At 45.0% G+C, this 26830-nt stretch overlaps 1 protein-coding gene across 3 annotated transcripts in view; it reads left to right on the top strand.

Annotated features, from left to right (window-relative positions):
- Cdh5 (cadherin 5) overlaps positions 1 to 17497 on the top strand; it is a 40229-nt gene extending 22732 nt beyond the window's left edge. For 2 of the 3 annotated variants that reach the window (XM_076915707.1, XM_076915706.1), the window contains exons 3-12: positions 726 to 1014; positions 1811 to 1927; positions 3354 to 3518; positions 4602 to 4789; positions 6212 to 6462; positions 10428 to 10570; positions 11521 to 11645; positions 11992 to 12100; positions 13694 to 13939; positions 15426 to 16177. In XM_076915707.1, coding sequence (XP_076771822.1) covers positions 726 to 1014; positions 1811 to 1927; positions 3354 to 3518; positions 4602 to 4789; positions 6212 to 6462; positions 10428 to 10570; positions 11521 to 11645; positions 11992 to 12100; positions 13694 to 13939; positions 15426 to 15943 — 2151 coding nt within the window. In that variant the 3' untranslated portion in view covers positions 15944 to 16177. Of the gene's footprint in view, positions 1 to 725; positions 1015 to 1810; positions 1928 to 3353; positions 3519 to 4601; positions 4790 to 6211; positions 6463 to 10427; positions 10571 to 11520; positions 11646 to 11991; positions 12101 to 13693; positions 13940 to 15425 lie in introns of all 3 variants that reach the window. The other variant, XM_034522093.2, reaches the window with a different exon arrangement.
- Positions 17498 to 26830: the final 9333 nt, after the last annotated feature.

Raw genomic sequence — 26830 nt, forward strand, 5'->3', positions numbered from 1 at the left:
CCTACATTCAGTGTGGACCTTCTCATTTCTTGTCAATGCTCTCCGGAAAACAACAACAACAACAAAAAAAATGCAACAAACACCATCTCCAGAGGCATGTCTCCTAGACTGGTTCCAAATGCCCAAATCCTGGGTCGACAAACCATCTATAACAAATGATTTATTTCATTGTACACTCAGATAATTTCATTTTTAATATGGCCATGTTTAACAGCAAGATCACAAATATTCCTCAATTCTAGCCAAGTCTACAAAGCCATATTGATATAAGCCAGCTCCAGTACATCACTGGCGTGTGTCCCATTTTTGCAAGGGACAAGGGAAGCCAAGGTTTCCTGGCACTCATCTCCAAGGGGGAAGCTGTATGCATTAGTGTAAATCAACCTTAGGAACTCAATTAGGTCCATTTTAAAGATGAGATAGTAACAGCCCATGTCTTCTAAGAGAGAAAGACACTCTTTATTCTCAAATGGCAAGTGCATTGCTAGGATCCATTCTACACATTGGGCACAGCTAAGAAAGGTCCATCACTGCCATGCCTGAAGTGACCTGGTAAAGAAGAACTCACTGGTGACCAGTCCTAAGTTCTTGTTTAAAATGTCGGTGTCACAGTATGGTCAGCATACATGCATGCATCGTTGTATGCACGCACACACACAAGCATGCACACTCATGTGTGCATGCATACTGCCCATTCCCAGCTCATGTTGCCTGTTCTTCCCCAGATCAAGTCCAATATGAATCGTCAGAATGCGAAGTACGTGCTCAAAGGAGACTTTGCTGACAAGATCTTCCGTGTCGATCCTGACACAGGGGATGTGCTTGCCTATGAGAGGTTAGACAGGGAAAAGATCCCTGAATACTTCCTTACTGCCCTCATTGTGGACAAGAATACCAACAAAAACCTGGAACAACCTTCCAGCTTCACTGTCAAGGTGCATGACATAAATGACAATTGGCCTGTGTTTGCACACCAGGTATTCAACACATCTGTGCCAGAGATGTCAGCTTTAGGTATGTGCCTAGTCTTCCCTCTCTCTCTCCTCCCCTCCTCAACCCCAGCCTGAAGACACCTCTCCCATCAGCCACTTCAATGCTTAGGGTGGGGCTCCAGTAAGCTCAAAGAAGTAGTTGTAATGCTCTCTTGTGCCTTTACATGATTTTAAAATGTGTCTCTAAAGGCTAACCTCTGACCTAGTCCCAGATGAAACCCTGACCCTAATCCTAGATGGGTTTTAATCCTCATAATGTGCTGAGCACTGACTCAGTATAGCCTGGGCCCTGATCCTTTCCCCAGATATGGGCTTAGGAGGCACTAGCCTGTCCTTACCCTGCTTCCAGAGGGTCCAGGCAAAGTGTGTGTGTGTCTCTCTACTCTTCTGTCTGAGAACAGACAAGGCCATGAAGCCAGACCTCCTTGAGGAAACCTAGATCTCCAAGGGATGAGAAATGGGGTCCTGACCCCTCTGGAGGCGTTGCAGCACCCTTCCCAGTCTCACATTCCCACACCTTCAGAAAATGAAAATCTACCCAGACATCACCTAAGTGATGTCTCTCAAACCCAAACATCTTCCCTTCTTCATTTCTCTCAAAAACACACAAACCACCTGTTCTCTCTGCCTGCTTCATGAGTGATCTGGCTGCCCTTACCCTTGCTGGCACTGTGTCCTCGTGATGGCCCCTCTGGCACAAAGCAGCATTCATTCCCTTAGCTTGGGCAGTAGGAAGAGCAGAACCCCATCTATTCCCACCAGTAAATGGGATGAGGGCCACAGTCATGAGCAGATATATCAGAACTCTCTCTCCACAGGGACCTCTGTCATCCGTGTGACAGCCGTGGATGCAGATGACCCCACTGTGGCCGGCCACGCCACTGTCTTGTACCAAATCGTAAAAGGAAATGAGTATTTCTCCATTGATAATTCTGGTCCGTATGACTAAACCTTTTGGGTGGGTACCTAGCTGGAGGGCTGGGGGGGGGGGCGGGCGTGAATATTGCAGGTGCCAATGTAGAGAGAATACTAACCTGATAGGTGTCACCAGCCATTGATCCAGGGAAGGAATGCACACTACACATAAAGACATGATGGTGCAGGTTAGAGGAGAAGGAAGCAGACAAATGTCCAAAGCACATACTCAAATCCAGAAAGAAAATCAGGGCTTTTTCACCCAAGCACAGACCAAGACTCAACAGAACATACTGGTTGGAAGGGCTTTGTACATGTCCAGAGACATCTGATTTGAATCCAGAACTGCCGCTCAGTCCTATAGCCCTTGGCCAAGTTAGCTAACACCTGATCCTTACTTCCTTCGTCCAGAAGACAAGCATGCTCGCACCCCCTTGCGCAGTAGCTGTTAAGTTGGAACTAGATTTAGCATAGGCGCAGCCATGCCACATAATTTTTTTTCCGTGCCTTGTTAAGATAAAAACTTTAGACCAATTAAATTTTATCGAGTTTAATTTTTGCAAAGAACAGTTCACAAATTGGGACACCCCAGAAGCCAAACAAGTTCAGAGAAACCCCAGGGCTGCCACATAGTTGGGTGATATTTATAGTGCAGAAAAAAAAAAAAAAAAAAGACCCTGCAGTCTAGAAACAGCTCGGTCGGTTCCAGCTGGGGTGTCTGCCTTATTTGAATCGCTTTGAACAGGTGGCAGCCTATGATTAACTGAAGCACAGCTGCTGTGATTGGCTAAGCATACTCCTAAGTTAGGGCTTTACTTTATCTACATGCTACTAGGTTGCAGTTCATCACAGGATTCAAGTCTGCAAGTACAGAAGGCTTCTCAGGCCAAATTTGGTGTCTAACAAATTTTCAAAACTGAACCTTGGAAGCAAGAAAGAAGGCCACTTACTCAAGCCAGACACGCTTGTCTTCCAGAAGATGAGCAAATGCTGAGTGCAACTGGTACTTCTATGTGCACCAAGAGATGCATCATTAACCCATCACAGCACTCTCAGCACTAAAAAGGGCAGTCGCTTCTATGTATGTCAATACAGATATCATTAGTCAAGTACAGCACTCTCGGCACTAAGACATGGCACAGCCAATCATGTTTATGTGTACCCAGGCAGACATCACTAATCCATCTCACACTGAGCCTGGAATTGGCAGTATGGTCTTTCTCAACATAACATTCTCTCTGGCTAGGAAAAATATTGGACCATACATTTGGCCAGCTTTTAGCCATACAGGGCAAGGTATGGAGTTAGTGGGCTATGGTTCTGGGGTTCTCAGTCTCAAATATATAGTGGAGTCACCTGGGTCATTCTGAAAGGATCTGAGCGTTCAGATTTTTTTCTCGAGGCTCCTCAGATAACACAATCCCTGTTGGGACACTTTCTTTTCAGGACTCATTTTCACAAAGGCCAAAAATTTGGACAGAGAGACACGGGCTGAATACAAGATCGTGGTGGAAACACAGGATGCCGAGGGTCTTCGGGGAGAGTCAGGCACGGCCACTGTGCTGATCAGGCTGGAAGACATCAATGACAACTTCCCCATCTTTACTCAGCGTAAGCCCCTCCCATAAGCCTTTAAGTAGACAATCCAGATTCAGTGATTTGGGAGCTCTCAGGGAGTGTTCCAAATCTCTCTACTCCTTGCTATATCCCAGGGCACTTCTGAAGCCAGAGTATAGAGACCCTGATGCATCTTACTGCCTTGCTCTCAGGGTCTCCCAACTGTCCGTTGTGAGTCCCTTCACAGACCAGATTTTAGAAAGAAAAAAGCAAAAGATCACAGCCTTGCTGATGGCACTGCAAGACTTCAAGTCCCACTGTGAGACAGAAGCAATTTCATTAAGAACCTCCGAGACTGAAGGCCCAGCTATAAAATCCCAGAGAATAGGGTATGACCAAAGCCTGGTATAAACATGTCCACGAATTGATTTTCTCTTTAGAAACTGTCAAGAGCTTTTCCTGGGCCCCAAGTGAGAGTAGACAGGAAAAGTAAGTCAGTGTGTTCCTGGAACCCACTAGCTATGTGAAAGTTCAGGCCTCAGCTGCCCCCAAATTATCTAGTTCTGAAGTACCTTCATTGCTTCCTTAAGGCAAGATTTGTCTCTCTTGTCTATTGATGATGATATTGAAGGGGTGTATTTGATGTTCCAATGTACAGAAGGAGCTAACTCCCTGCTGGCTTGACAGATGGACAGAAGGCAAGACAGGCCTCCTTACGTTGAGACCCAGAATCACACAATCATAAGTTTCTTGCCTGTTTTCTGTAGCAAAATATTGTTTGATACCCAGATAGGGGCAGCACATGCCTGTGACCCTAGCATTCAAGAGACAGAGACAGGAGATTTGCAAAAATCAAACCCAGCCTGGGCAATAGAGCAAGTCTCTATCTCAAAATTCCAAAGGCTAGGGGTGTAGTTCAGTGACAGAGTGGTTGCCTAGCCTGGGTAAGACCCTTGGTGTGTGTGTGCGTGTGTGTGTGCATGCATGCATGCGTGCATGATAATATGAAGGGACTCTGTGTGTGTGTGTGTGTGTGTGTGTGTGTGTGTGTGTGTGTGTGTATGTGTGTGTGATAATATGAAGAGATAATTGTCCTATCTCTCTCATTAACTCTTTGCGGTATCCTGTGTTCATCAGCTACATACACATTTTCGGTGCCTGAAGACATCCGTGTGGGCAAGCCCTTGGGCTTTCTGTCTGTTGAGGACCCAGATGAGCCTCAGAACCGGATGACCAAGTACAGCATCATGCAGGGCGAATACAGAGACACCTTCACCATTGAGACAGACCCCAAACGTAATGAGGGTATCATCAAACCCACGAAGGTATGTAGACCTACAGAACTGAACAAATCCATGGGCTGTGGAGTTTGTAGCATCCAAAGGACATGCTCAAGGATCACTTCTGAGCTACAGGCCATTGAAGGAGAATGTTCTTGTACAGCTCAGGGCTGGCCATGAGTTCATGGAGACTACAACCCACAGTCTCAGCCTGAGTTGTTCCAGAGATAGAGAAGAGGCAATACTTTGGGTGTGAAATGTTTATTTGGGCAGTAATCCCTAGAAGCTTCAGGAGCAAGGATAGGTGTCAATCACTGATGAACAGATACACGTGGGGCCCAGACCCATGGGGGCTATATAGAGCATGTCTCAGAGTTGCATCAGGAAGATCAAGCTCTGGGGTAAGCAGCCACAACAGACAACACTTGTTCTAGTCTCATTTCTCATGCTGTGATAGAATAACCTTGACCAAAAGCAACTTTGGAGAAGAAGGGGTGTATTTGATTTACAATTCCAAGTTGAGTCCATCGTTAAGGAAAAGTCACAGTGGCAGGAACTTGAGACAACTGGTCACATCACAACCACAGTCAAAAGCAAGAGGATGCAAATGCACTCATAATTTCTGTCTGTGGCTTTGGCTATCAGCTAGCTTTTTCCTCTCGTACAGCTCAGGACCATGCCTAGGGAATGGTGCTGCCCACAGTGGGCTGGGTCTTCCTATACTAATTAACAATCAAGATAATCCCCCACAGACAAGCCCATATGTAACCTGATCCAAGCAATTCCTCAGTTGAGGTTCCCTTCTCAGGTGATTTCAGATTATACAGCAAGTTGACATTTTAAAAACTCATCGGCACCATGCTCCCAACATTAACTCCCTGTGTCCCAACAGTAGTAATCTATCAGTATATATGTAAAAAATGTATACCTGAGGGCACAAGTAGCCATGAACAGTGGCTGCTGCTGGCAGCAAGCAGTCTGACTGACTGAATCCAGAAGAAGAGGGAAAGGAGCTTTCATGCTTCTAGAATTTTCAGGTAGGGGACTGGGAACACACAGACAGACACCGGAGTCCACAGATCTCTCAGACAGTAGGGAAGACATACAAACAACAACAAAATTGTAACTGGTATATTCAAGGCTGCACAATAATGCCAGACAGGAAGGTGTCGCCTCTGTCTGGAGTACTTTCTGAGAGGGTCTCTTAGTACCTACTCAATTGCAAACTGCTGTTCATTCCTCAGGATGAACGGGAAGAAATTTGCTCGGCAGACAAACACAGGAGAAGCCTCTTGAGCAGAACCAGGAAAGGCACTACCTTTGAATACAGCCACTAGGTCATTGCCTCCTCGAGAGGAGGACTGGGGCTGGGCATGTCCTTGATTCGTAGAACAGGACCAGGTACAGAGGCGGGGCCGGTAAAATAAAAGGTGCTAATGTCGGTGACCATGCTTCCCGCCCATGCAGCCCCTGGACTATGAGAACATCCAGCAGTATACGTTCTACATTGAGGCCACGGACCCCACTATCAGACTTGAATACCTGAGCAGCACTGCAGGCAAAAACAAAGCCAAGGTCACCATCAATGTCCTAGACGTGGATGAGCCCCCTGTCTTCCTGCGACGTTTCTACCACTTCCAGCTGTCAGAAAACCAGAAGAAACCACGGATCGGCACTGTGGTGGCCAAAGACCCTGACAAGGCTCAGCGCAGCATCGGGTAAGGAAATGGTGGGCATGAAGCAATAGTGCCATGTTGATCCTGGCATGGACACTCTTATGTCTGATGATCTGAGACCAAGGCTCAGAGAAGGACACAGTCTCACAAAACCTCCATGGAAAGATGCTGAGGCTAGACCCTGGCTCTTTCCACTAACACCCTTCTCCTGCCAGCTCCTGTCTTGTCTATCTTGTTTGATTCAGGCCATGCTTTGTTCTTTAAAGGACTTTGGGCCTTGACTCAGGTAGTTCCAGTCTAATGAGGCCATCAAGCAGGAATGGCTTTTCTGAAGCCCTGTCACCAAAAATAGTTTAGAGATGTGTCTCCCAAGACACAAAGCCAGAGTGTGGCTTTCACTTGGTGAAACTACACACTTCTATAAAGAGATCTATGGTAGGTCCTGCCCCCACCGGGTTCTCAGGTGGGATGAGTATCCTTCCCTTCGTGGCCACATGAACCGACCAATGCACAGATGCTGCGTTTGTTATTACCGTCTGTGTTCTTTCTGTCCTTTGCTTTGGATCATGCTCTGCACAGTTCATCAATACTTGTTCCTGGCCCATTTACCATTGCTACAACTTCATAGCATGGGCTAGATAATTTATGAACTGCCGAGCTCTATTCATCTTAAGGGTCTAAAGGCTTAGAAATCCAAAGGGCATGGTGCCAGCACCTGATTGGCATCTAATGAGGTCTTACTTGCTACAACATGATAAGACCTAGTGAGCTTGCCAGTGTAGGTCTTTCTTTGTCTTCTTACAAAGCCACTAATCCATGGTGGGGACCCCACCCTCGTGATCTAATACTAATTATAATTACCCCCCAAAACTTAATCTCCAAATGCCACACATACATTCATCTATGGGTACAGTTTCTAACATGTGGACCTTGGAGGGTGTGGAACGAGACATTCAACCCTGTGTCCTTGTTCCTCTGTCTCAACTAGATGTCCTTCCTCTAGCCTCTGGGACAAAGGGACTACATAGATCCACTCAGACTTCCTGGAGTCACATAATAGTTGGTAGTAAGCATGAATTCAATCCAGTCTGATTTCATCCCACACATGAAGCCAGCTGTGTTGGGCCTGTTGACTAAACATCATGATGTCCCCACTGCTGTTATATATTTAACTTCTTACATACACTTGCCCCTACCTCTGAATTCCCCACTTTGCCTGTTCCTTGGGGACACTCTGCTTTAGTGGAAGTGCTTTCTGCTGAGTTTTACTGTCTAACAGGAGCCCTTCTCTCTCTCTCTCTGTTTTTTATCTAATCTGAAATGACCATTCTTACACTTAAGTATTGTAGCCCCACCTGGCCTTGACCTGCCATCATCCTATCTCTGCCTCTTTAGGACCAAAATTACAGGGTGCATTCCACCACACTTGGCTTCATAAGAATAATTTTAATATAGTTTTAAAAATATATTTACACCCTAATGAGGTGTTTTTCATTTGATTACTCTTTTTTTTAATTCTTTATTTATTCTGTGTGTAAGGGGTGGTGCGTGCCACAGCATGAATGTGGAGGTCAGAGGTCACTTGTGGGGGGTCAGTTCTCTCCTTGGACCATGAGAACCAGGGATTAGAACTCAGGGTATCAGGCTTGACCATAGGTACCTTTGCCCACCGAGCCATTTTGATGGCCCAAGAATTGATTTTCTATATCGATTTTGGGAAATCTCTGTTTGTTTACAATACTAGCATTGGTCAAGAGACTCCCAAACACCCTACTTTTTGGGCCACATCCCCAGGCCTCTGTGACCTCTCCCTGCCCCGCTATGTCAGACAGGGTCTCACTAAGTGGCCCAGTCTAGTCAAGAACTCACTCGATAACCCAGGCAGATCTTGAGATTCTGCCTCAGATTCCTGGAATTGCAGGCCTTCATCACCAGGCCCAGCAGTATCAGGTCTTCTTGTTGAGAACAAAGCAAGCCTTTCCTGTTTGGGTCTACCTCATACATCTGGGGACCCGATTTCACTCTCTTCTATTCCACGGGATTTATCATTATAATCCTGGCTGTTTCTTTGGTTGAAAACTTTATTGACTTGGGATGGTTTGGTTTGGTTTTCTTGTACTAGTGCTGTGGGGGTTGGGGGTGGTCTAATATGTTCTGGGATAGAATACAGTTGTGTTGTGCCCATTTTTACTGAAATATCAATACTTCTGTTTTATTTATTTTAATGTTTCTGTCCAGTTAACTAAGATTTACCACTGTTTTGCCTTCATTAATGTCCTATAACTTCTTTTTCCAGTGCAGGGGATAGAAGCCAGGGTCTGTAACCCTTTACATCTGTAACAGGAAGCCAGTGCTCCGTGGCTGAGTTAAGGACCTGCAATTTTGCAACCCTGTGAAATCAGCTTAGTTTGTCCTTATGCTTTTGGTCCCAATGCCACACCGTATGATATTCCGCCTGCCCATCCTGTTTGCATGTTATTTCTGTTTGATAAATTCTGCAACTTTTACCTCTGACTCTTCTAGATTGCATGACTTTAAGCTGTCTCTTGAAAGCAGCATGCAGTTGGGCTGGCTTTTTAATTTCAACAGAGATAATTTGTATTCAGCCCGCTTGCTATTTTCACCGTCTGTGCTGGGCTTGAGCTCGCTTGCCTTGTTCTATATTTCCTACCTCTCAAATGGGACAAGTTTCCTCTTGCTCCTCATCTTCCTATAACCCTTCTTTTTTTTTTTTTTCCTCTCATAGACATTTGACTGCAGAATTATTTCTGTCTACAAAATCTCAAATGTTTTCTAGTTAAAAGCATCGTCACATATGAACCAACAACTTCGTTTCAGTTCCTCCCAAACCAGGTTTTTCCTTTTGATTAGGACATCTCTTAAAGCTTCAAAACAATTTTTTCTTTGCATAATCAGAACCCAACTTTGTGAATGATGTATTTCATAAATAATAATGACATATTACAAACACACATACACACACATATATATACACATGTATAATCACCCTTTGCCTTTTAATTTTAATTACTCTTGGCTGTATTTGTGCAATGTTCAGGTCATAGAGACTTCTCTTCAAAAGTTCCACCAGTGTGTTCTAGCATTCACCTTCGCGGAAACAACTGGAGTGGGTCTAATTTCACTTTCTTCTTAGAGAATCTGCTTTTTGTTCATGACAGTCTGAACCCTTCCATTTCCTCACACTGCTGGGACATTTGAAGGACTATCAGCATACACCTAACCATTGTTATATTTTTATAATTATGCCCAAGTATTGCTTAATCTGTAGGCTCAGGCCTTCTTCCTATTTAAAAAAAATGTACTATATTTTGTATTGCATCTTCTTTTTGTCATGGCTTTTCAGTAGTAGCAACAATCTTCACACACACACACACACACACAAACACACACACACACACACACAAACACACACACACAAACACACACACACACACAAACACACACACACACACACAAACACACACACACACAAACACACACACACACACACACACACAAACACACACACACACACACAAACACACACACACACACACACACACACGCGTGCACGCACACACACACACACACAAACACACACACACAAACACACACACACACACAAACACACACACACACACACACAAACACACACACACACACACAACACACACACACACACACACACACACACACACACACACAAACACACACACACACTCCAGCTGCAGTGTTTTAAAGTTACATACAGAGTTGGAAATGTACCTGGGTGGAGTCTCAGGTAGCCCATCCAATCGTAAGATATCCACATCCTTCAGGTGGAGCATCATCCTGCTCACGTGTACATGTGCAGGTCCACTCACTCTGGGTGGTAAGAATAGGGAACATTAAAAGGGGGGTGTGGGGAAGGATGCAGGGGTCAAATCCTGAAGTGCCTTTTCTGTCATGCTGAGGACTTTGGAAACAGCAAAGGACAAGGCAAGCCATGAACCTCTTTCTCCTGACAGATACTCCATCCGCAAGACCAGTGACAGAGGCCAATTCTTCAGAATAACCAAACAGGGGGACATCTATAATGAGAAAGAACTGGACAGAGAAACCTATGCTTGGTATAATCTGACTGTGGAGGCCAACGAACTGGATTCTAGGGGTGAGTGGCTCACCTTCCAAGCTACCTGAGCTCTTTTTCCCTCATTCTTTCAAAACTGACATGACACATCATTCTGGACCTCTGAATGTACTGTAAGTCCCTGGGGAAGCACTCTCTGGCTAGGATATGTTGACCTCCGTTTCTGAATGTGCTTCTTGGACCACCATCATATACCACAACCCTGTTGGGATTACAGAATAAGAGAGTACCACCCTAGACTGAATGCATCATAGTTTAAGAAGCTTTGTGACGAAACAGACTGTTCCAGTGTGTCTGCGATAAGACTCAGTGAAGGCACCTGCTACACACAGACTTTCCAAGGGTTTGGTCCAGAGAACACAGAGAGGCTCGAAGGCTGTGCGTGAGCCAAATGCTGCATGATTCTTTAGTGTTAAACGCACTTAGGAAACACTCTTGTGCACAGAAAGTTATCTGTGCACCAGTGAAAGAGCCAAGAAGCAGCTCTCAACTGTAGAGGTGATAAGGTTCTGCAGACATTGGTGTAAATTCTGACAGATGCGAGGGGAGTGGTAACAACCACCCAGCAAAATAGTGTTTGCTTTCCCACAGCAACCAGGTCCCTTGGGGGTTCCTGAGAGGGGACATTACTTAAATAAGTGTATGGTTATGTGTCCAATTGCATTGTTTTAATCAATTGTATCAGTTTGCTTGATTTACTTACTCACTTTTTTAGTAACCCCTTAAGATGCACTGAGGATGGTTAGCTCTTGAATTTTTATAAGCAAGTTTGCTCGCATATGAAGGTCTACCCCCCCCCCCCATGTTGTCCTCCTTGAAACTCCTTCCATGAGCAACACCATCCTTGGCTTTTCCTCCTGAAAAACAAGAATGGCCTCCAGCACACATTGCCCCAGAACTGTCCACTCAAACATCTTCAGAGGCCAGCATCAGCTGAGTCCCGGATGATAACAAGGCTGTCTCCCCTGCAGGTAACCCCGTAGGTAAAGAATCCATTGTGCAGGTTTACATTGAAGTTTTGGATGAGAATGACAACGCCCCAGAATTTGCCCAGCCCTATGAACCTAAAGTGTGTGAGAATGCTCCTCAGGGCAAGGTGAGTTGGCCTCACGTGGGGGAGATGAGGGCAGGGCAGTGTGTTTTCAGGTAGATGATGTGGGAGAACACCTTTCTGTCCACCTAGAGTTTCCTAATCTTAAAGTAACTACATAATAGCTCTGAATAAAAAATAGCCCTATTCCCATTTTACAGAAGGAGAAATGGAGGCTCTGGGGGTGTCTGAAGAATAGGTCAGGTATAAGTGAGTGCAGAATGGTAGTAGACAAAATGGCTTTGGGGAGACCATCATAGGTGCCTCAGGTGACAGGCAGCCACAGTCCTGTCTAAACCCATCCTTGAACACCCAAACCACACTAATCATTCCTCCGTCTCTCACCTTCCAGCTGGTAGTACGAATCTCTGCAACAGACAAGGATGTGGTACCAGTAAACCCAAAGTTCAAGTTTGCCCTGAAGACCGAGGACAGCAACTTCACCCTCATAAACAACCACGGTAAGCCTCAGAGCAGGTGGTTGGCTCTTAGAAGGTCAGGGGTGTCAGTTAAGAGTCTTGAAGTACTAAGATCAAGTACTAGACCAACATGGGGTGACAGGTCTCCAGAGAGTCTTTCAAGTTATGGGGTGTTCTGTACAACTTTCACCACATAGATTGTACATTTGGTCTATGTTGTAGTTGATAACACCTGGTCAGGCTTCATAGACCATAGGACATGGTCCAGAGAATCACCATTACCCTGAAGAGGCTTCATTGAAGAGGAACACAGAATGGATACAGGGATGTATGCAGCCAGCTCAGTCCAAACTATCCAAAGGCTCCTTCTAATACAGGGAATAGAAAGTCATGAACCCAAGGACTGCAGTGAGCTTTGTTGCAGTTCAGCTACAACGGGTATCTACCATAAAGTGTTCCCTGAACAGGATCTGGTCTGCCAATCACAGCGTATCACAGCTCCTCTGTTCAGCCAATCAAAGCCCAGAGAGTCTTGTGAGGTCAGTAGTGGCCAGTCAGAGGTCTGGTGAAGATTCACTTGTTAGAGTGATGACCCCACGCTGATTTAATTCCATCTGAAAGTGGCCAGGTTTCCACAGCCTCTGCAACTTTTGAAGAAAGATATACACCCCTGGGTATGACTATAGCAACTGGTCACCTGAACATGGGAAGAAACCTTCCTGTCTCTTACTGATGACACAGTAAGGGCCCTGTACTGAAGTAGCCCATTGTCATCCTTGGGGAAGACTAGAGAAGAGGGTCCCTGAGAGTGAGGGGCATGTACAGGCGACCAGCCACAGACTCATCAAACAAGATGAACACCATGGCCTAAGGAATGAGGACGGTAGCCATGCTGAGCTGCTGACAGTTGATGACACGACTCAATACTCAAAAATAGCATTGCACAAATGCCCGTCATCCCAATCCCACTGTGTACCTTGAACGAACTAAGAACTGGGATCCATTATGGAAAGTTTGGGAGCTACCCCAAACACACAGCCCATATGTGTACAGCAGGAAGCGAGTCTGTTGGTCTCAGAGTCATTTGCATACCAATGTTCTGCATATCAGAGTCTCTCATTTCTCCCAGTTTGCTTTTGGCTGTGTGGTTAAGTCAGTCCTCTGACCATTGGTGTCACAACCTCCCAGGAACCTGCAAAAACGTGGATCAGCTCTCCTTTGCTCACAGCCACTGAACAGCAGCAGCAGTGTGTGTGTGTGTGTGTGTGTGTGTGTGAGAGAGAGAGAGAGAGAGAGAGAGAGAGAGAGAGAGAGAGAAATCTTAAAACAATACAGCAATGAGCTGAGCAAAAGCCTCTATTGGGATGGTATTGGAGAAGATGATGTGTACCCACTGACCACAGAAACACAAAGTTGGGGTTTTATATGCTGGCTGAGCTGTTCTTTCAGGCTGGGTCAAAGCAGCTACCCGAGCGCATCCTCTGCAAAGGGACAAGCCTATGCTCAGGGGACCCAAAGATGAGGCAGGGAACAAAGCGGGCAATGAAATCACCCAGAAAGAGGCAGCTTCCCCCCATGGGACAAGAGGACAGACGCTCCTGGCAGAGCCTCACTCTGTGGTCTTGGTGTTCGCAGACAATACGGCCAACATCACAGTCAAGTATGGGCAGTTTAATCGGGAGCACACCAAGTTCCACTACCTGCCAGTGCTCATCTCAGACAATGGGATGCCCAGCCTGACTGGAACCAGCACGCTGACAGTGGGTGTGTGCAAGTGCAACGAACATGGCGAGTTCACCTTCTGTGAGGAGCTGGCCGCCCAGGCGGGCGTCAGCATCCAGGCGCTGGTGGCCATCTTTCTCTGCATCCTCACCATCACAGGTCAGTGTCTCATGGGACAGGGAAGAGACATCAAGAGGGCTTCACAGAAGAGACAGGGTTCTGGCCCGATCCTGCACCACTCTGGAGCTCACAGTTCTTGTATATATAGGATACAGAGATATAGATGTAGAATCCCACCAACCTGGTGCTTAATGGGGCAAGGGAAAGGAGAGATGAGCCACGGGATCATTGTTCAAGCTAATTCCATTTCAAAATAGCCTGGAGCCCGGTGTGTATCTCAGTGGCAGAGTGCGTGAGCATGTGTCAAGCACCAGGTTCAATATCGCCATTTCAAAAAGAAAAAGAATCTATACTTGACATTCATTCATTTGCTAAATATATTTTGAGTGTTTGTTATATTCTGGGTGTTGTTTGGGGCACTGGTATACATTAAAACAGTTGTTTATTTATAGTACCCATTTATTTTGAGACAAGCTCCTTGGCTGGCCTGGAACTCACTCTGTAGAGCACCTGGGCCTCCGATTCACTTGCCTTCACCCTCAGAGTGCTGGGATTAAAGCTGTGTGCCACCACTCCTGGCTTTAATAGTTTCTAAAATTCCTTTATAACGGAACGTTTTGAGACTTCTAGCTTGCAATGTCACTAGGGAATTTCTTTTGCTTTTATAGAATTCCTCCAGGTTTAGTTTTTGTTTTGGTTTGCTTTTTTTTGTTTGTTTAGTTTTTTGCTTTTTTTTTTTTTTCCGAGGCTTGTTACTTTCAGGAACACTTTAGGGTCACCTAGGTCCGGCATTTCCCAAGAAACAGACCTCAGACAGGGTTTGTGACGGGCAAGCTGACAGAAAAGGTGTGTTAGCCAGCCTCATCCCCCAGAGACACCGGGAAATTTCCTGCTAGCATTAGCACCCAGCAGAGTCTGGCTTCTCCAGTAGAGGGCTGACAGCTGATGTTCCTTCTAGAAAGTACTTTTTCTATACTGTACCAGCCCCGTAGGATACACTGAGAGGTTAGGATGCCATGGGGCACAGGCAGCCATTGCTCTAGGCCTCTGAACTTCCCACTGTGTGAGTTCATTTCCTGGACCTCTGTGCCAGAGACATCAGAGACCAACTTCTTTTTCACAAATAATAATAATGATAAAAAGCACTGATGCCACCCACACCACGGAATCTCATCAACACCTTCCCCAAGTACCAGTGTCACAGAGCAATCAATGTATCCACTCTGCAGACAGGAAAACTGAGGCTTGGGGAGACCATGTTCACTGTTTGTATTTAACAGATTAGTGACTAACTCAAGGCTAGAAACACAGAGGAAATGGCTTGAGCATCATTGAGGGAGCTCTCTGCCAGCTCAGGGACCTTCCCACACCCATTCCCACCCAGACTTCAGGAGGGTCAATATTATGCCACTGACTTACATTTGGGGCCAAATCAAATCTGTTCGCCCAGTCATGGTAGTGGCCCTGGGAGTCTAGACTGGTCCCACGAACCTGTCTGACCCACATCTGTTGCTCTGACCTGCAGTGATCACCTTGCTGATTTTCCTGCGAAGGCGGCTCCGGAAGCAGGCTCATGCACATAGCAAGAGTACACTTGAGATTCACGAGCAGCTGGTCACCTACGACGAGGAGGGCGGTGGCGAGATGGACACCACCAGCTACGACGTGTCAGTGCTTAATTCTGTGCGCGGTGGCACCACCAAGCCCCTGCGGTCCACAATGGACGCCCGGCCAGCAGTGTACACTCAGGTGCAGAAGCCGCCGCGCCTGGCGCCTGGAATGCACGGAGGGCCCAGGGAGATGGCCACCATGATCGAGGTGAAGAAAGAAGAGGCAGACAATGACGGTGGTGGCCCCCCCTACGACACACTGCACATCTACGGCTATGAGGGCGCAGAGTCCATCGCAGAGTCCCTCAGCTCCCTGAGTACCAATTCCTCCGACTCCGACATCGACTATGACTTCCTCAACGACTGGGGACCCAGGTTCAAGATGCTGGCAGAGCTGTATGGCTCCGATCCCCAAGAGGAGCTCGTCATCTAGGGTTTCTGGTCTTTGGGTCTGGGGACCCAATCTCATTGCAACCTGGATCAGACACCTGACACTGCCTTCCCTGATTTCCAAGGAGTGACATAAACTCTCCAGCCCTTGACTGTGGGTACCTAAGACCCTTCCATCTCCAAGGTAACAACTTCCAGGTCCCTTAAATATCCAGGGACAGAGACATATCTTATCAATAGCCTCTCCAAAAACAATAAAAGTGAGGCTAGTATTCTATCTGGGCTCCCACCCTGTCTCCCCACCACCCCCATACACACACATACACACTCCTAATCTATTTCAGACCTCCTGTCCCTTCAAAACTGCCAAGCAAACTGACTATGCTAAACCTCCAGTCTTCCCCAAGGGTCCCTGAGCCCCTGGTAAGACTGTCTGTCTGAAGGTAGAAGACTGAATAGCATGTGCTATGTTTGGGACAGGACTCTTGAGCCCAATTCAGAGGGAGGAGGCTGTAACTGATCTATCATGCCTGCTCTCAGGGGACCCAGCACTGCTTTCCCTCCCTCACACCTACCCAATGCCCAGTTACTCCCCAGCCCCTCCCCAGGCCTGTCCAGGGAGGAAGGAGACTGTCAGCAGCTCCTGACCTTGGATCCTAAGGTGATCCTGCAGGCCTGCAGCCCCATTTACTGCTTTACTGAGCAATGACCCATTCCGTCAACTTCAGGGAAATGGCTTGTCAATGTTAATGCAACTGTGAATTCACCCAGGAAGGGCTATAGGGACCATAGGTGACAGGTCATAGAGCAAGGACAGCCTCCAACCCACTCACCCAGAAGAGCTAAGAAGCCCCTCTGCCACTCAACCCTGCCCGGGTTGCCTGTGGGAGGTAGCTGCCTCGCCTGGCCACTCACCCTTCCTTTTCTCTTGCTGTCTGCTTGTCTCTTGGAGGCTGCCAAGATGCAGCCTCCGCAAGCTTGGCCAATGCCCCAAAGCAAATGTAACTGTATCACAGAGCCGCCACGCCACTTGCCTTTTGCCTGGTTGCCAAATCTCAGGGAATGAACCCCACCCCCAGGGAACACCATGCAGAATGCAAGACCCCTGCCCTTTCCAGGAGCAGTGGCACCACTGCATCTCTCCCTTGGAGGGAATTGAGTAACTTTCCACTGAGTCACGGCTGGAGGAAGGGGCATTCAGACACAAAGACGTCCAGACGAGGCAGAAGTGTGCCTTCAGCTCACTTTCCTTTGTGGAACCTTCCCCCAACGAGGCCTCTCTGCAGGGGACTATAGATAGCACTGACATTTGTCTAATCAATAACTAGTTTCTCCTAATTTTTTTTTTACTAATGATACTCATAAGTCTCTAGTTCTCACCAACATAGAATAAGGTTTGTTGCATAATAAGCAGTTTGCTATTTAGGTTAACAATTTTTTAATTCAGGTTTCTTAGTTAGAGGAATGATTCCTGTAAGTTTGTATTTCCTTTTGTAGCGATTGCTGTAAGGATGATGACTATCTAGTAGTCACCCTGGTGCATGAGATGTACTGTACCTTTTTTTTTTTATATCTAAATAAAGACATCTTGAAATTCTTCCTTTTCTAGAGCTGAGAGAGCCCATATGAAATACGTAGACACGCATCCATGCAAATGCACACACAGTCATGTGCACACAGACATGCATACACATGTACAACTGCTGCTGCCCTCATTAGAGAAAGTCAGAGGGCAAGGGAGCTTGTGAGTCACCACGAAAGTGGAGTATGGGGCTAGATGGATGGCTTCTGCTCTTGCAGAAGACCCAAGGTCAGTTCCCAGGATCCCTGTTACCTGTAACTCTAGCTCCAGGGCATCGGATGCCCTCTTCTGGCCTTGGAGGGCACCTGCACTCAAGCATGCTTGTGCACAGGGAAACAAAAGGTCCAGTCTTTTAAAAAGGAAAACTAATAGTGACAGAAAATGAGAGAGACCCAATCGAGCCTTCTATCCACTCAGCCTCCCCACCTCATCCCCTCCCCCTCCCCCACTCCCATAATGCTCTATGCATGCCTTACCCCCTTTTCCCCACTATACGCAGCAGTCAGGGCTGCCATTTTGGGAAGGGATGCTGCAACACCATTTGTAATCAGCAATAGCAGGTTTTTTTTCCTGGGCAGAGAGACGTACAGCCCTGCGCCCACGGGGGCATCTCAGTTCCAAAGAATATGCCTGCGCTTTTCAAACCCCTCTGCAGAAAAGCCTTCTCCTCCGTCTGCCCTTAATGAAGGTTTGCTCAGCTCTTCCCTGGCTCTGGCTAAGAACACCTTTCGTGGTAAACAGCTGGTGGGGACTGTTTCTAACAAGCCCAGAAAGGGAAAGACTGTTCTCGAGTTTCTCCAAATCAAATCGAATGAATAAGGCCTTGCAAGAGAAGTTGTCTGGACAACCCACCAGACAGCTCAGCAAGTCACCTGGGAACATGTTGTGGAGATGCACAGCTTCTGGGCTACCCTTTCCAAGCCCGATGGTGTTCAGCTCAATGGTGATACTCTTGGAAGCAGGGCTCCAAGGTTCAGGAAGCAGGAGATAGAACTGTGACCAAGTTACAATGCCACAATGCTTACCATCCTTAGTGAAATTTCTTTTTTATTTATTTTACTTGACTAGATAACCCCCTGCTTGTTCTGAGGTGGGCATTTTTTTAAATTTTATTTATTCACTTTACAACCCAATAACAGCTCACTGCTCCTCCCAGTACCCCTCCCCCATTCTACCTTCCCCTTTTTTTTGAGAAGGGGAAACCCCCTCTGGGTGTCACCCCCCCCCACTAACACAACACCCCCAACCCCCAACCCCCAGCCCCAACACATCAAGTTGCTGTGGGACTAGGCAGATCCTCTCTCACTGAGGCTAGACATGGCAGTTCATTTAGGGTCTCAGGATCCACAAGCAGACTGGCAGGCAGGCAACAGGCTCAGGGACAGCCCCTGGGAACCCACATGAAAGTGAAGTTGGCATTTATTTCCAGAGTTGCCAGTAGCAGAGGTAACCTGCATTTTGTTATTCCTGTGGTTGTCACCTCCCCAAGCTCAGTGTTCCTACCTGTCTGGATGAAGCCTCTGCTCTAAATCTATCTTCCATAAGATCTTTTCCTACCTTCTTTTCCAAGGAGTACTCTCCCTCAAATCCCTCGACTCCCCAATCCCGTTTAAGCGAAGTCCGGACCCTTTACCAGTCACCCTGAGTCACAGGTGACTCTCAAGAAGGCTGAGGGGCCACTTTGAGGCCCGAGGCTTTTACTGAGCACCATGGTAGGGTAAAACCCCAATGCTCTCTGGAATCTGACTGCCTACTCCAGCGGCCCTGGGCTCCCAGGCTGAGGAGAGAGGAGCAACATCTCAGCCCTGCTACTCTCCAGGACCAAATCACGATGAGCCCCGTGACCTTCATTTCACAGAAGATCAAGGCGAGACCTAGAGTACGGTGAGATAATAAGGGGCAGAGTTGGGGCTAGAACCGGCCTCCTGGTTCCCAGAGAGCGGGCAGAAGCACCGCTACACTGCGGCCATTGGAAAATCTGAAATTTCCCACTAGGGGGCGCGCTACATTTACAAATGCTCGGTCCTAACCACTATCCCAATTTCTGGCACCCTAGCGCAGATGCAGGCCCTGGGAATTCCTTGCTTTGACAGAGACGGTTGTATTTAAAAGAATGAACTCCGGATCTAGCATAGCATCCTCAACAGGTCCTTGTTTGGAAAGGCAGAGACCTACTCCCACACGCTGCCTAGAGCGAGGGTACTTGAAGCTTCCAACAACCCAATGTCCTTGAGTTTACGAGTATCACAGGTATGCCATAACCCTTCTCTAACCCATCACCTCTCCTCGACCCTAGAAGGACATAGATCAGTGTGCCCCACCCCCCAACACACACGCGCGCGCCAAGTGAGTCCGGAGTGATCCATTGGGGCCAGAACCAGTAAGTCTTTACATACCCTGGTTCTATGGCCTCTCAGATCAAAATTCCTTACAGTCTTGCTGTCCTGTAGGTGACACATGAAGCCTTAGACTCACACGAGCAAAGCCCCAAGCCGTCCAGAAACTATTCCTTCCAAGAATCAGCCCAAGAGACATGTACTGGGTGTATCTACCTTGTTGTTAACTGCAGCGCCATTTACAAAGCAAAACTGGAAACAGTCAATGTTCAACACTAAGAGTTTGGTTATGTAGACTGTGACAGAGCCTTAGAGCGAAATGAGTGAGCAGAGGCTGGTGGGGTGGCTTTGCAGTTAAAAATGTTTGTTGCTCTCTCTCGTAGAGAACCTGGGTTTGGTTCTCAGCACCACATGGCGGCTCACCACTGTCTATAACTCCAGTTCCAGGAGACCTGACATCTTCTTCTCTCCGTGGGCATCAGATACATACAATGTTGCATATTCATACATGTGGAATAAACATTCATGCACATAAGATAAAATAATTAAGTCTTTAACAAAAGACCCAGCTGTAGCAATCAGAACCCACACATGAGGTGAGCTTTAATCAAATTCAAAATTAAGCACATGACACTCCGGTCCCTGGGTTTTCCTGGTAAACATCCACCCCCAGCTTATGACAGTCTGAGTCATTTCCACGTTTTCTATTATTGACATACATTCTTAGAACCAGAGAAACATTCTCACGTTCATTTGTAACATAGCTGCAAAACAGTGACTGGATCAGTTTTTCTCCATTGTTTCTAAATATTGAAAGACGATTTTCTGGCTTCGCTGCTGATCTAAGAGAGTTCTGTTAAAGTAAGCTAAGTTGTGGGGGCTTGGTTTTTGTTTTGGAAGGATAGGAAAGGGGTTGGACAGGTTGCTTGATTATTTTGATTTTGTTCTGAGACAAGATCTCACCAAATGGCCAGGTACAAATCGTAGCTGCTCCAGCCCTGACCACCCGTCTAAGTGCTAGGACGGAAGATGTGTCCACTGTCCCCTGCTACCGAACTGTTTTGAAGTCAATATTTCTGGCCCCAGAATAGCTAGCTGTTACTAGAGTGTTCTCTGTGGGGCTTTAATCTCTTCACCTCTAGAGTTCTTTACTCCTGAATTTCTAGCAATTTTCAGGATCTATGGGAGGAGAAAGCTGGTTTTCCAAACAGGCAACACCTCTCACCCCCAAATGATTCTGTGGCACATGAAATGCCTAACGTTGTTCTTTATCCAGATATAAAAGAAACAACTGGGGCGGGTCTCCCTGAGCTGATTGAGGGACCATCTGTAGTGTCCGGAAGTCTATGGATACACCAGTTTTCAGGGAGTTTAGAACACTTTGTATTGTTCTTTTATCGCCTAGACTCGGGTGCAGCTAACTTACAATGCTCCTGAGTCATGGTTCCTCTCTCTCTCTCTCTCTCTCTCTCTCTCTCTCTCTCTCTCTCTCTCTGTGTGTGTGTGTGTGTGTGTGTGTGTGTGTGTGTGTGTGTGTGTGTACACATTAGCCTGGAAGCTGTGCAGAGCAAGTGGGTTTGTTTTCACATGAGGCTCTACACAGAATGCAAGACTTCACAAAGAACTCTCAAGCTCAGAGGAAGAGAAGCCCCCTGAATACTGTAACCTGTAGGTATGTAGCTCTGGGCAGTAATTAGAAACGCACCTGGGGTACAATATGCCACAGTTCAAGTCATCTGTAGCTAGACCAGCAGAGTCCATTCTCTGGGCCTAACAAGTATGTGTGAGGTGTGTGTGGTGTGTGAGGTGTGTGTGAGGTGTGTGAGGAATGTGAGGTGATAAACTTCCTGGTTTGACAGGATTTTCCTCATTTTAGATCCAAGATCCTGAGTCTAGAAAATGCCTAGACCCCAGGCCATGTGAGCTGATAGATCTGGGCATGTCAGAAGTCAGCAGCTCCAAGCCTCACAAACCAGCAGAGTCCAATCTCTCTAAGCCACAGATTCTTTGTCTGTAAATAAGACACCTCTTAGTCATAAATTTGGTCTTTTCATGATGTCTGTGATTTCTTGGATGTCTTGTGACTGAGTTTTCTTTTTTCTTTTTCTTTTTCTCTCTTTCTTTCTTCCTTCCTTCCTTTCTTTGTTTAACATTTTCTTTGACCAAGACATCCATTTTTTTTCTGCCTTGTCTTCAGCACCTGAGACTCTCCACTCTGTCTTCCAGGTTGATGAGGTCTACCTCTACATAATAGTAACTTTTATTCCCCTGATGTAATTGTCATCTCCGAGGCTTACTGCTTCAGTATGCTAACCTAGGCCTAGTCCTGGAAGCTTCTAGCTTCCATACAATCTTACCTACGCCTGGAACGTTTTCAGCCTCTGAGACTTACAGCTGAGTAAATTCACCCTTTCTTTTTCTTTCTGAGCTCTGGCTGGTTCAACTCAGCTGTTCTGAATCAAACTCCTTTCTGCACTAACTGATTCAATCTTCTCTCTCTTCCTCCCTCTGTCCATCCCTCCTTCCCTTCTTCCTTCCCTCCCTTCCTCTCCTGAATTGCTCTGCTTGGCCTCTAACAATACGTTCTAATCTTCTGGGTCTTCCTCATTGTCTGTCTTCACGTGCGTCTAGCTTGTTCTCTCCAACCTGTCTCTGTAAAACTCTCCTGGTAAAACTGCCTCCTTCTTCCTCTTGTCCCCTCCCCTCTGTGCTGCTCTCTCTTAAATAGTGTCTTCTTCCTCTCTCTTCTCATGAAAGTTGGACATATCCTATTCTGTTTTATTGCTATGAAGAAACACCATGACCAAGGCAACTCTTAGAAAAGAAAGCATTTAATTGGAGCTTGCTTACAGTTTCAAAAGCCAGATAAAAAATATAAGGAGATCCACAACCCCCTCGTGAAATAGAAGCAGTAATTAAAAGTCTCCCAACAAAAAAAAAAAGGCCAAGTTCCATAGATTCAGTACATAATTCTACCAGATCTTCACAGAAGAGTTAACACCAATACTCCCAAATTATTGCACAAAAATAGAAACAAAAAAAAACCCATTGCTTAATTATTTTTCACAAGGCCATAATTACCCTGATGCCTAAACCACAGAAATATTCAACAAAGAAAAAAAATTATAGACAAATTTCCTCATATGATCATTGATGCAAAAATCTCAATAAAACACTTGTAAGCTGAATCCAAGAATACATCAAAAAGATCATCCACCATGATTAAGTAAGCTTCATCAAGGATGGTTCAACATATGAAAATCCATAAACTTAATCACCATATTAAAAAACCCTTTGAGAACTCCAACCCTCCCTTCATGATATAAATCAAGGAGAGATTAGAAATGCAAGGGACACCTCAATATAAGCTATAAGGGGGAAATACCAAATAACATAGAGACAAACCTATTAGAATTACTGCTGACTTCTGAATGGAGACTCTAAAGACCAGACATATGTGCTGCAGATTCTGAGAGACCACAGATGCCAGTCCAGACTTTGAATCACCAGGGATGGAAAAAATAAAACATTCAATGATAAACTAAATTTATGCTGTATATATCTACAAATCCATCTCTACAGAAGGTGCTAAAAGGTAAACTCCAACCTAAAGAGGTTTACTACACCTGGGAAAATGCAGAGAAAAAAAATAATCTCAGACAAGCAAAGTCAAATAAGGGTGGAGACACACACACACACACACACAGCAACAACAACAACTGTGAAATAACAGGAATCAACAAACATTGGTCATTGATGTCTCTCAATATTAAGGGTCTCGATTCCCCAATAGAAGACACAGCAGACTAACAAGATGAATGGGAAAACAGGATCCATCCTTCTGCTGCATCCAAGAAACACATCTTAATATCAATGATAAATACCACCTCCGTGTAAAGGGTTATAAAAAGATATTCCAAGCAAATGAACCTAAGAAACAAGCTGGTGTAGCCATTTATCTTATAAATAAGCCAATGTCTGACAAAAATAAACTTTAAACCAAAAGTGGTCAGAAGAGACAGGGAAGGACACTACAAACTCATCAAAAGAAAATTCCACCAAGAGGACATTTCAATTCTTACCATCTATCCCCAAACACAGGGGCACACAGTCTTAAAGAAAGAAAGAAAGAAAGAAAGAAAGAAAGAAAGAAAGAAAGAAAGAAAGAAAGAAAGACAGACTACTACAGCTTAAATCATATATTGATTCTCACACATTGTTAATGGGAGACTTCCATACCCTATACCCTTGCCAATAGACAGCTCATCAAGACAAAAACTAAATAGAGAAATGCTGGAGCTAACTGATGTAACAAACCAAATGGACCTAATAGAAGTTTACAGAATATTTTACCAAAACACAAAAGAATATAACCACTCAGCAGCTCAGAGAACTTTCTCCAAAACTGACCACATGCTGAGACACAAAGGAAGTCTCAACAGATACAGGAAAATCAAAATAATACCCTGCATCCTGTCTGACCACAACAGATTAAAGCTGGATTTCAACAATAAAAACAACAGAAAGTTTACAAACTCGTGGAAACCGAACAACTCTGTACTGGATGACAACGAAGTCAAGACAGAAAATAAGAAAGAAATTAAAGATTTTCTAGAACTGAATGAAAATGAAAAGCAATATACCAAAACTTATAGGGCACAATGAAGGACAGTTCTAAGAAGAACTCTCATAGCACTAAGCAGTGACATTAAAAAAAAATTTAAGAGATCTCATACTAGCAACTTGACAGCTTGCCTGAAAACTCTAGAACAAAGGGTGGAGGAATCACACCCAAAAGGAGCAGATGGCAAGAAATAATCAAACTCAGGGCTGAAAATCAATAAAATAGAGACAGATAAAAACAATACAAAGAATCAATGAAACAAAGAGTTGATTCTCTGAAAAATATCAGTAAGATTGACAAATCCTTATGCAGATTAACTAAGAGGCAGAGAGATGGTATCCAAATTAACAAAATTAGAAAGAAGAGGGGGAGGACATGACAACAGACACTGAGAAAATCCAGAGAATCATAAGGACATATTTTAAAAACCTGTTCTCCACCAAATTGGAAAACCTAAAAGAAATAGATAATTTTCTTGAAACATACCATCTTAAAGCAAGATCAAATAAACAATTTAAACAGACCTACAACCTCCAGTGGCATAGAAGCAGTAATTCAATCCCCCAACCAAAAATAAAAGCCCAGGGACAGAGAGTTTCAGCACCGAATTCCACCAGACTTTCAAAGAAGAGTTAGTGCCAATACTCCTCAAATTATTCAAAAAAAAAAAAAAACAAAAACAAAAACAAAACAAAACAAATTCAAGAACACATCAAAAAAAAAAAAAATCATCCACCATGATCAAGCAGGCTTCATCCCAGAGACCAGGGATAGTTCAATATAGGGAAATCAAAAGTGTAATCCACCACATAAACAAACTGAAAGGGAAAAAAACCCACAAGATGCAGAAAGGGCCTCTGACAAAATCCAACATCTTTTCATGATAAACATCTATAAGAGACTAGAAACACAATGGACAGATCTCGACCTGATAAAGGCAATTTACAGCAAGACTGTAGCCAACATCAACTTCAATGGAAAGAAATTCAAAGCATTTCCACTAAAATTAGGAATGAGACAAGGTTGTCCACTCTCTCCATAGCTATCTGATATAGTACCAGCTAGAACAATACAACAACTGAAAACGGCCAAGGGGATACAAACTAGAAAGGAAAAACCCAAAGTATCTTTATTTGTAGATGATATGATAGCATACGCAAGTGGCTCAAAAAATTCCACCAGGAAACTCCTGTGCCTGATAAACGCTTTCAGCAAAGTAGCTGGATATAAAATTCACTCAGAAAAATCAGTAGCCCTCCTATATACAAATGGAAAAACGGGTTGAGAAAGAAATTAGGGCAACAGTTCCTTTCACAATAGCCTTAATAATATAAAATGTCTTGAGGCATCTCTAACCAAGATTTATATAATAAAAAAAAATGAAGTCTTAGAAGAAAGAAATTGAGAAAGATATCAGAAGATGAAAAGATCTCTCATGTTCATGAATCAGTAGGATTAACATAGTAAAAATGGCCATCTTACCAAAGCAATCTACACATTCAATGCAATCCCTATTAAAATTCCAACACAATTCTTCACAGATCTTGAAAGGATAGTTTTAAGCTTTGTATGGAAATACACACACACACACACACACACACACACACACACACACACACACACACCAGGACAGCTAAAACAATCCTAAATAATTAAAGAACTGTTAGAGGCATCCTCATTCCTGATTTCAAGTTGTACTACAAAAATATAGTAATAAAAATGGTGTGGTATTGGCATAAAATCAGATACATTGATCAATGGAATTAAAAAGAAGATCCAGATATAATCTTCACACCCATGAATCCCTGATTTTTGATGAAGAGGCCAGAAATACAAACTGGGGAGAAAAGACAGCATCTTTAACAAATGGTCTGGTCAAACTGGGTGGCTGCATGTAAAAGAATCCAAACAGATCCATGATTATCACATTGCATAAAACTCAACCTCAAATGGATCTCAACATAAAACCAGATACACTGAACCTGAAACCAAGAGAAGTCAGAGAAGGAATAGCCTTGAACTCATTACCACATGGTTTCTGAACAAACCACCATTAGCACAGATTCATCCTATCACTATGGGTTAACAATAAGAACAATAAAATAAATAAATAAATAAATAAATAAATAAATAAATAAATAAATAAATAAACCTAGGGCTTTCTCAGGTCAAACAAATGGGAATGTGTTTTGTATCTCTTTCCATCCTCCTTCAGAAAAACCCAGGTGTATTATGGGAAGATGGGCTTCCAAATTGTGATAAGTGAGGCTGTGTTGATTGGCACTTTGCCACCAAGGGTGACCTCCATCCCAGATGACTCCACAGTGAGCACCTCATGCCCTAAGCATGACTCAGCCCACAATGCTCCTCCTTCCCAACCCAGCACCC

The sequence above is a fragment of the Arvicanthis niloticus genome, chromosome 18, assembly GCF_011762505.2.
Source record: "Arvicanthis niloticus isolate mArvNil1 chromosome 18, mArvNil1.pat.X, whole genome shotgun sequence".
Classification (NCBI taxonomy): Eukaryota; Metazoa; Chordata; class Mammalia; order Rodentia; family Muridae; genus Arvicanthis; species Arvicanthis niloticus.